This window comes from Euphorbia lathyris, chromosome 7 (assembly GCF_963576675.1).
Source record: "Euphorbia lathyris chromosome 7, ddEupLath1.1, whole genome shotgun sequence".
Lineage (NCBI taxonomy): Eukaryota > Viridiplantae > Streptophyta > Magnoliopsida > Malpighiales > Euphorbiaceae > Euphorbia > Euphorbia lathyris.
The window spans coordinates 52,434,077-52,443,235 of NC_088916.1; the positions used below are offsets into that span (position 1 = coordinate 52,434,077).

The window sequence follows — 9,159 nt, forward strand, 5'->3', positions numbered from 1 at the left end:
CTAATTCCCTTCAATTCAATTGAAGTTTTTTTTAGTAGTATAGAAATTAATATGTAATTTCAAGGCGTCATGGAGAAGACGGAGGACCTAAGGAGAAATATGTAATAGTTAGTATTTCCTTAGGTTTGCCCTTTTATTCCGTCTCTGGCTCGACGGAATAATTTAGATGATATGTCCATAACGCCAATGTATGTGAATGTATGTGTCTGATGTATGCTAAAGCAAATCAAGACTAAGTTAGATTATGAGACCTAAAATAAAATCCCTCATTAAAAAGTTAAGTAAATAAACAAGTTATTAAAATCGGTTGTCCCTCCCTAATATTATAATTCAGCCGGCAGTACTGGGGGCTTTTGGGTTGTTGAGAAAACTCAAGCTCGGGGTCTTACGGTAACACCTGAATTATCAAAAATTACTTTTCATGAATATGGGGTAATACTTAAATTAGATTATGATAATGGGATGAGCAAACTCATGTTGTCATAAACTAATGGGCAATATGGTTGGGATTAATGTGAATAGCATATGAGTTACTAATGTGGTTAGTAACCCAATAACCTAGGAGTCACATTAAAGATGTGATTGATTACATGAATCTACCTAACGAATGAGACTAGCTTGTTGAGAAAACTCAAGGCGAAATCTCAGGAGTTAGGATCCTATCTCACTAAAGGATTTGTGAAATTCTTCGAATTAATATGGAGGGCTATTAATTTGGAAAAATAGTGGGAGCAATCTAAAATAAACTAAAAGGCCTATAATTTTAGATTGATATACTTTAAGCAAATGAATGACATACGTTTACTCTTTCTCACTCTCAGGTTTAATTAAACGCACTCTTAAAATCATGACTAACACCAATCTGCAAAACATTCTTACCGATAACAAATTGAATGGTTCAAACTTCACCAACTGGTATCGCAACCTCAAAATTGTTTTGAAGTTCGAGAGGAAAGGGTATGTACTTGATACACCGATACCCCCTTACCCAACGGATGATGCTCCCTACCAAGAATTTTATGCTTACTTGAAGCATAAATCTGATGACGATCAAACGGGAGACATCATACTTGCACCCTTGACACCGGAAGTAAAAAGGCAACTACATTCAGATATGGATGCCTATTCCATGGTCAAGCACCTAAACGAGTTATTTGTGAATGAAACTCGGTGCGAGCGCTTCGAAATAACAAAGGAGTTATATAAAAGCAAGATGCAGGTGGGCACATCTGTAATGGCACATTGTGCCAAGATGATCAGCCTTATCACCAAGTTTTCTAGTATTGGAGATGCGATGGACCATGAACTAAGTGAAAACTTACTTCTTCAGTCCCTCCCCGAGAGTTACTCACAGTTCATCATGAACTACCAAATGAGTGGCTTGCAAACCTCTCTTGTAGAGCTTGCACATATGCTCGAGTCAGTCGAGTCCATTATAAAAGAAAACGAGGAGATACTGGCCCTTGCTATTGAAGGATCAAGGAAAAGGAAAGGGATCTCTCCCAATCCAAACCATCTTGATAAAGGCAAGGAGGCTGTGCTCACCGAAACGAAGGGAAAGGAATTAAAGAAGCCCAAAGGAAAGTGCTACTATTGTGGTGACTTGGGGCATTGGAAGAGGAACTGCATGGAGTACCTAACCTTCCTCAAAAAGGAAAATGACGGTGCTTCAGCATCTGGTATGTTTTATATTGAAATAAATACAGTTTCACAGTCTGAATCTTGGGTACTTGATACCGGATGTGGATCTCATATTTGTACAAATATGTAGGAGCTAAAACAGACTAAGGAACTAAAGAAAGGAAGCATAAACTTGCGAGTGGGAAATGGAGCAACAGTTGCCGCCCTCGCAATTGGAGATTATGTTTTGAATTTGCCCTCTGGGCTTGTAATAGAATTAAGGAATTGTTTATACGTTCCTCAAATGTCTCGCAACATTATTTCTATTAGCCGTCTTGTTGACGACGGTTTTCATATTTCAATAAAAGACAAACATTGCGATTTTTATAAAGGTTCGATCTTTTATTTTTCAGGAATATCACAAAATGGGATTTATGTGTTAGATGACAAGATTTCTGTTTTCACAATTGATACCAAAAGACATAAGCTAGATAATTCAACTTACTTGTGGCATTGTCGTTTAGGCCATATAAACAAGAGACGCATGCTAAAGCTACATTCAGATGGGCTTATAGATCCAATCGATCCCGAATAATTGGAAACATGCGAATCATGTTTAAAAGGTAAAATGACAAAGACACCCTTTAGTAATAAAGGTGAGCGTGTATCAGACACTCTAGGACTCATTCATTCAGATATATGCGGTCCTATGTCAGTCCAAGCAAGAGGAGGATTCAGATTCTTCATAAGCTTCATAGATGACCATACTCGATATGGTTACATCTACTTGATGAAGCACAAATTAGAAGCTTTTGAGAAATTCAAATGCTTCAATAATGAAGTAGAAAATGATTATAAATACCCCCGCCCTTAGGATTTTCGAAATCCAAGTGTGCAAACCCTAGTGAGATTTTCGAAATCCACCCTAGTGCAAGAGAGAGAATATTCGACCCCTAGTTCAAGGACGAGAATTTTCTACGGCTTCCTTCCGATCATTTGATTTCATCTATTTCTTTTATCCTTGATCTTGTGTTGATTAATTAGAGGCAATCTATTTTGGTTGCTATTCAACTGTTGATTCTAACTTAATCTTCCCGTGTTTTATTTTGTGCTTGGGAACTCGGAGAAGAGTTGTGGGCACTTCATTAACAACGGTAGATTGATCATCAAAAGGTAATTCTTCTTATCCCTTTTTATATGAAATAACGATTAACGGATCCTAGGGTTAATGAAAATAGGTTAAAATTTTTATATTTTCGCTGCTATACCTTAGCCTAATTTCCAACAACATTGCGTCTACACCTATCTATTTATAGTGTTCGATTAGGTTTAAGGTTGTCACCTTCTTGGAAATCATTATGGAGCTAGAATTCCTATCTCTCAAGGAGTCTGAATCTTGAGAGGAATCATTTATCTCATAGGATTCTAGAAGATCCCTTAAAGCTCCGAGGTTAGAACCTCGTGAGTTGCGATGGGCTGTCACTCGTTGAACTTTGGCCATGGTGGATATATCTGGACTATTGAAGGGGTCATAAAGCATCTTGGGCGTTATTTAGACCGTTATTTGTTACGCTTGGATGAGAATAGTGATGACGTCACGAGTGTGTCAGTTAGTCTAATATCACTTACCATTAATTTACAACTTATTCAAAAAAAAAAAACAATAACTCAGAAAAATAAAAAAGATAATATAATTACAGTATTCTAAACTAATAAAATAAACAATATGATCTTCTCCTCACTCCACTAGTTTTATCTGGGGTTAATTTCAAATATAACTTTTGTGGTTTCAAGTTTTGGCAAATAAATACGTGTGGTTTAAATTCGAGCAAATAAATACTTGTGGTATATTCCGTTTTTCAAAAACGCAGAAATGGTAAAGACACCGTCTATATGCTGACGTGGCCAAGGATAATTTAGTCAATAAAAGTTAATTTAAAATAAATTGTTGTGATTTGCGTGTTTTTTGCAAATAGGTACCTGTGGTTTGCATATTTTTGCAAATAGATACCCGTGGTTTGGATGTTTTTGCAAATAGGTATCCGTGGTATAACAAACCATAAACAAATGCTTAATTTAGGCAAATATTGTGGTTTGTTATACCACGGGTACCTATTTGCCTAAATTAAGCGTTTGTTTATGGTTTGTTATATCACGGGTATTTGTCTAAATTAAGCTTTTGTTTATGGTTTGTTATACTACGGGTACCTATTTGCAAAAACATCCAAACCACGGGTACCTATTTGCAAAAATATCCAAACCACATGTACCTATTTGCAAAAAACACGCAAACCACAACAATTTATTTGAAATTAACTCTTATTGACTAAATTACTCTCGGCCACGTCAGCATATAGACAACGTCATCATCTGTTTCCGCGTTTTTGAAAAACGGAGCATACCACATGTATTTATTTGTTCGAAATCAAACCACAGATATTTATTTGTAAAAACTTGAAGCCACAGGGGTTATATTTGAAATTAACCATTTTATTTAAAACATATAATCATATGTGGTTTACCGGTATGGAAGGACATGGTTTTATTTTTATAGGATTAAGGTGCAAAAATACCCCTAACGTTTTGGGTTAGGAGTAATTTTACCCCTAACGTCTAAAATGGTGTAATTTTACCCCTAACGTTGAAAGTCAAGATCAATTTTACCCCTAACGTTAATAAATTGGGTCAATTTGAGAAATAATTCATCAAACTGTCTTCTCGGTAATGAATCTTATCATCTACACTTCATACGTGTGTCATTTTATCAGTAACAAATTATAAACATACGTTGGGATGTGAAAAGAAAATAAAAAAATAAAAAATATATTATCTTTCTGTACGAATTAGACAAAATAAATTCAAAAAATTCACCAAGTTTATAAATATTAACATCAAATTCTATTATTAAATTATAAAAAACATGAAATCATTTTTTCAGAACGAATTGTTATGCAATTGGTGCTGAATAAGGAACAAAAATATCTGTGTTTTATAATAGTGTCTTAAATTGACCCAATTTATTAACGTTAGGGGTAAAATTGCTCTTGACTTTCAACGTTAGGGGCAAAATTGCACCATTCTAGACGTTAGGGGTAAAATTGCTCCTGACTCAAAACGTTAGGGGTATTTTTGCACCTTAACCCATTTTTATATATATATTTTTGGCCTAACCCCTTCCTAGCCCCTTAAACTTGTAACTTTTTTCATTTAGCCACTTTAACTTTAGATCTTCTCATTTAGCCACTTAAACTCAAGGCCTAACCCCTTTCCAGCCCCTTAAACTTGTAACTTTTTTCATTTAGCCACTTTAACTTTAGGTCTTCCCATTTAGCCACTTAAACTCAAATATTGTAACTCTTTTGGCCTCTTTTCCAAATCAAAATTTAAAAAATTAGCAATTCGTCAAATGCAGTTATTAATTTATCATAACCAATTAAGTTATTAAACAACTAACCCCATAATTTGGACATCCATAAAACAATCTTTTCGGATTTGAGGGTTTTCGTGATACTTTAAGTGGTGAAATTTTACCGTTATAGTGGCTAAATGAAAAAAAGTTACAAGTTTAAGAGGCTGGGAAGGCAACAAGTGACACGTAAGTGCCATGTAGGCTTATAAGGGCTAAATGTGTCTCATTTGTTGAGTTTAAATGGCTAAATTGGAACATTCTAAGTTTAGGTGACTAAATGAAAAAAAATTACAAGTTTAAGGGGCTGGTAAGGGGTTAGGCGTATATTTTTTTTTGAAACTATATATTTACTAAATTTTAAGTTACGAAGTGAGTAGAAAACTTTGAGTTTGTAATGTCTCCCATTCTTCTTTATTCCCTGCCTTTTTAGCGCGCGCAGGCAACCCTCATCGCCGGCGGTCATGGGGGTGACAGATTTCTTCGCCGGCGAAATCGCCACTGAGCTACTCAAAATGCTAATACAGATAACGCGTAAATCCTGTATGTGTAAAGCGAGCGCTGAGACCCTTATATCCAACATTAACGAGCTTCTCCCAATTATTCAAGAAACCAAACTCTCCGGTGTCGAACTCCCAGCTTTCCGGCAAGTGCAACTCGACCGCCTCTCCGAGGTTCTCCGCGATGGCTTGGAGCTTGCCCGCAAGGTTCAGGGCTGCAATCGCTGGAATGTCTACAAAAATCTTCAGCTTGCCAAAAAGATGGAGAAGCTTGAGAAAACTGTTTCGAGGTTTATTAAGGGACCTATGCAGGCACACATATTAGCAGATGTGCATCATTTGAGATTTGACACGGCCGAGAGATTTGACAGGCTTGAGGGCTCCGCTAGGCGACTGGAGCAAAGGCTTGGAGCTATGAAGATTGGGGTTGGTAGTGGAGGGTGGATGGAGGAGACAGCGAAGAGAGTGGAAGTGGAAGAGGATAGATGGGAAAGTAATTTAGGAAATGTGTTGGGGGTGGGCATGGAGGTCGGAAAGAGGAAGGTGAAGGAGATGCTGATCGGAAGAGATGATAAGGAGGTTATTGGGATTTGTGGAATTGGCGGCTCAGGGAAAACCACCTTGGCTAATGAAATTCGCAGAGATGATCAAGTTAGAAGTGAGTTCTTGTTATGATTCATAAACTTTCAATTCAATAAGCAATTCTGTGATTAGATTTTGTTGTTTGAATTACTTGTATGAAGCTTTTGCTAATTGCTTTCTCATCCACTCTTTCTTTTCCACCATTTTTAGGTCACTTCCAGGATCGAATTTTGTTTCTGACAGTATCACAATCTCCAAATGTGGAGCAATTAAGGGCAAAAATTTGGGGTTTTGTTTCGGGATGTCATGGTGAGGCTGTTGGTTTTAATGATCCTACTCCTAACTGGAATCTGAAGTTTGAATGGAGAATTGGAGCTCGAATGTTGGTTGTTTTGGATGATGTGTGGTCACTTTCAGTGCTTGAACAACTAATTCTTAGAGTAGCAGGATGCAAAACGCTTGTGATTTCACGGTTCAAATTCCCAAAAGTTCTTAATGTTACTTATGAGGTAGAATTGTTGAGGGAGGATGAAGCAATCTCTCTATTTTGTCTCTCTGCTTTTGGTCAAAAATCCATGCCCCCTGGTGCAGACACCAATCTGATCAAACAGGTAATATTAAATCTCTCTTTGTATGTGCTTGATGAAATTGAATGATGAATCTTTCTGTAACTAATTGGAAAATGTTTTATATTTGATAGATCATAAATGAGTGTAAAGGGTTACCTTTGGCTCTCAAAGTGATTGGATCTTCTCTGAGAGACCAACCTGAAATGTATTGGGCAAGTGCAAAGAGGAGATTATCAAGGGGTGAACCTATATGCGAGTCCCACGAAAACAAGTTGCTCGATAGGATGGCGATAAGTGTTAAATTCTTAAATAAGAAGGTTAGGGAATGCTTCTTAGATTTGGGTTGTTTTCCTGAAGACAAGAAAATCCCTCTTGATGTTCTTATCAATATGTGGGTGGAGATACATGACCTTGATGTGGATGAAGCTTTTGCTATTCTTGTTGAGCTTTCAGACAAGAATCTTCTCACTCTGGTGAAGGATGCACGGTGTGTTTCACTAAACACTGTAATCAAGTTGCTAGTTTAACAACTATTTTGCTTATCTAAATTCTTTTCAATGGTTGATATTGCAGGGCTGGAGATCTATACAACAGTTACTATGAGATATCTGTTACTCAACATGATGTATTGCGGGATCTTGCTATTCATTTAGCCAGTCAAGGAAACATAAACGAGCGCAAACGATTACTTATGCCAAGACGAGAAGCAGAGATTCCAAAAGAATGGATGAGAAATGCTGATAATCCATTCAATGCTCAAATTGTTTCAATTCATACAGGTAATTAGCCTTTCTATGTTACTTATAAAACAATGTTAATTAGCCTATGAAATCAAATAGGGTCTGAGTCTGAGGTCTGAGCCTTCATTTTTGTTGTCTAGGTGAGATGAGTGAAATGGACTGGACTGCAATGGAGTTCCCCAAGGCTGAAGTTCTCATAGTAAACTTCGCCGCCGACAAGTATGTCTTGCCTCCCTTCATTGAAAACATGCCAAAACTGAGAGCATTGATAGTGATAAATTACAGCACCCGAAACGCAACTCTGCAGAACTTCTCAGTTTCTTCAAATTTGATCAATTTGAGGAGTCTTTGGCTTGAAAAAGTCTCCATTTCAAAATTGGCAGAATCTACCACCACCTCAAAAAAATTGCTGAAAATATCTCTCATTTTATGCAAGATCAATGACAGCTTTGATCAATGTGTCATAGACCTACCCCAGATCTTCCCATCCCTTTCAGAGCTTACAATCGATCACTGCGACGATTTGATGAAGCTACCTCCTAGCATTTGCAACATGAACTCACTGAATACCCTGAGTATCACCAATTGCCACAATCTCCAAGAACTCCCTACCAAGTTAGGTAGTATAAAATCTCTACAAATTCTTAGACTGTATGCTTGTCCAGCTATAAAATTGCTTCCAGAAAGCATATGTGAGCTTGTGTGGTTGAAGTACCTAGACATTTCTCAATGTGTTAACTTAAAATGTCTCCCAGAGAAGATGGGGAGACTATTAAGGTTGGAGAAGATTGACATGAGAGAGTGCTCAAGGATTTGGGATTTGCCGAAGTCAGCCGAGTCATTAGAGTCTCTACGTAGCGTAATTTGTGATGAAGAAATATCTTGGCTGTGGAATGATTTGAGGAAGATTAATGTTCATGTTCAGGTTGTAGAAAAACACTTTAGTGTTGACTGGCTCGACGAGTGACGAGTGAGTAAGCTATGTATACATTGTAGATGGTAAATATTTAATGTATTGAAAATGAATAAATAAAGATTAAATTCATTCCAGATTCGGATAGATAATAGATTCATCCAGTACTGGAACATTACATTTTGTTCTTTTTTCTCAGAATTTTTCCAGGCTCAGTAGTTTCTTACTTGAAAGGACTAAAAAATGAAAGACCTAAACATGCAGTGGAACGACTCAAGTTTTGGGGTTATTTAGAAAGCAATTGAATGGTCTATTCCCTCAAGATATTGTTCTTGAACAAATTGTACAGGGATGTTGAAAGTTTAGAAATTTTACAGTATTTTGGGAGTAATACATCTGACCCGATCAATGAGGAGTATCCTACAGGGTATTAGTAAGATTCTTGCACTTGACTGCATATGTCATTTGATTCATTACTATATATATTTTCTTTTTTGGAGGAAGAAAACTTCATTTTGCCCAGTCAAATTCCATGAGTATACTTTGGAGACTATAGTGGAAGAGTACACAGTGGAATTTGACTACTTCCAAGAGTATAGTGAAATCTAAACATATATTTGATATCCAATTTTGTATAGCATCCCATATTTATACAATTTCAATTCTTGCACAAGAGATTTTCAGTGGTGGAATTAGAGCTAAATATTGTGGGGTTAATGGACAGAAATTTAATAAGAAATACTTCTTTTTGGAGGTTAAAAATCAGTAGAGAAATATTTGTCGCCAATTCGGTCGGGCATCAATAGATTGTGGAACAATGAAATTACTG

The 9,159-nt window shown here is 36.7% G+C and overlaps 1 protein-coding gene across 1 annotated transcript; it reads left to right on the plus strand.

Moving 5' to 3' along the window:
* The first annotated feature begins 5,411 nt into the window (after window positions 1-5,411).
* On the plus strand, window positions 5,412-8,513 carry LOC136235349 (probable disease resistance protein At4g33300). Its single transcript, XM_066024978.1, has 5 exons — window positions 5,412-6,184; window positions 6,319-6,719; window positions 6,809-7,164; window positions 7,251-7,456; window positions 7,558-8,513. The coding sequence occupies exons 1-5, from the start codon at window positions 5,491-5,493 to the stop codon at window positions 8,382-8,384; spliced, it is 2,484 nt and encodes an 827-aa protein (XP_065881050.1). The 5' UTR covers window positions 5,412-5,490; the 3' UTR covers window positions 8,385-8,513.
* The last annotated feature ends 646 nt before the right edge of the window (window positions 8,514-9,159 follow it).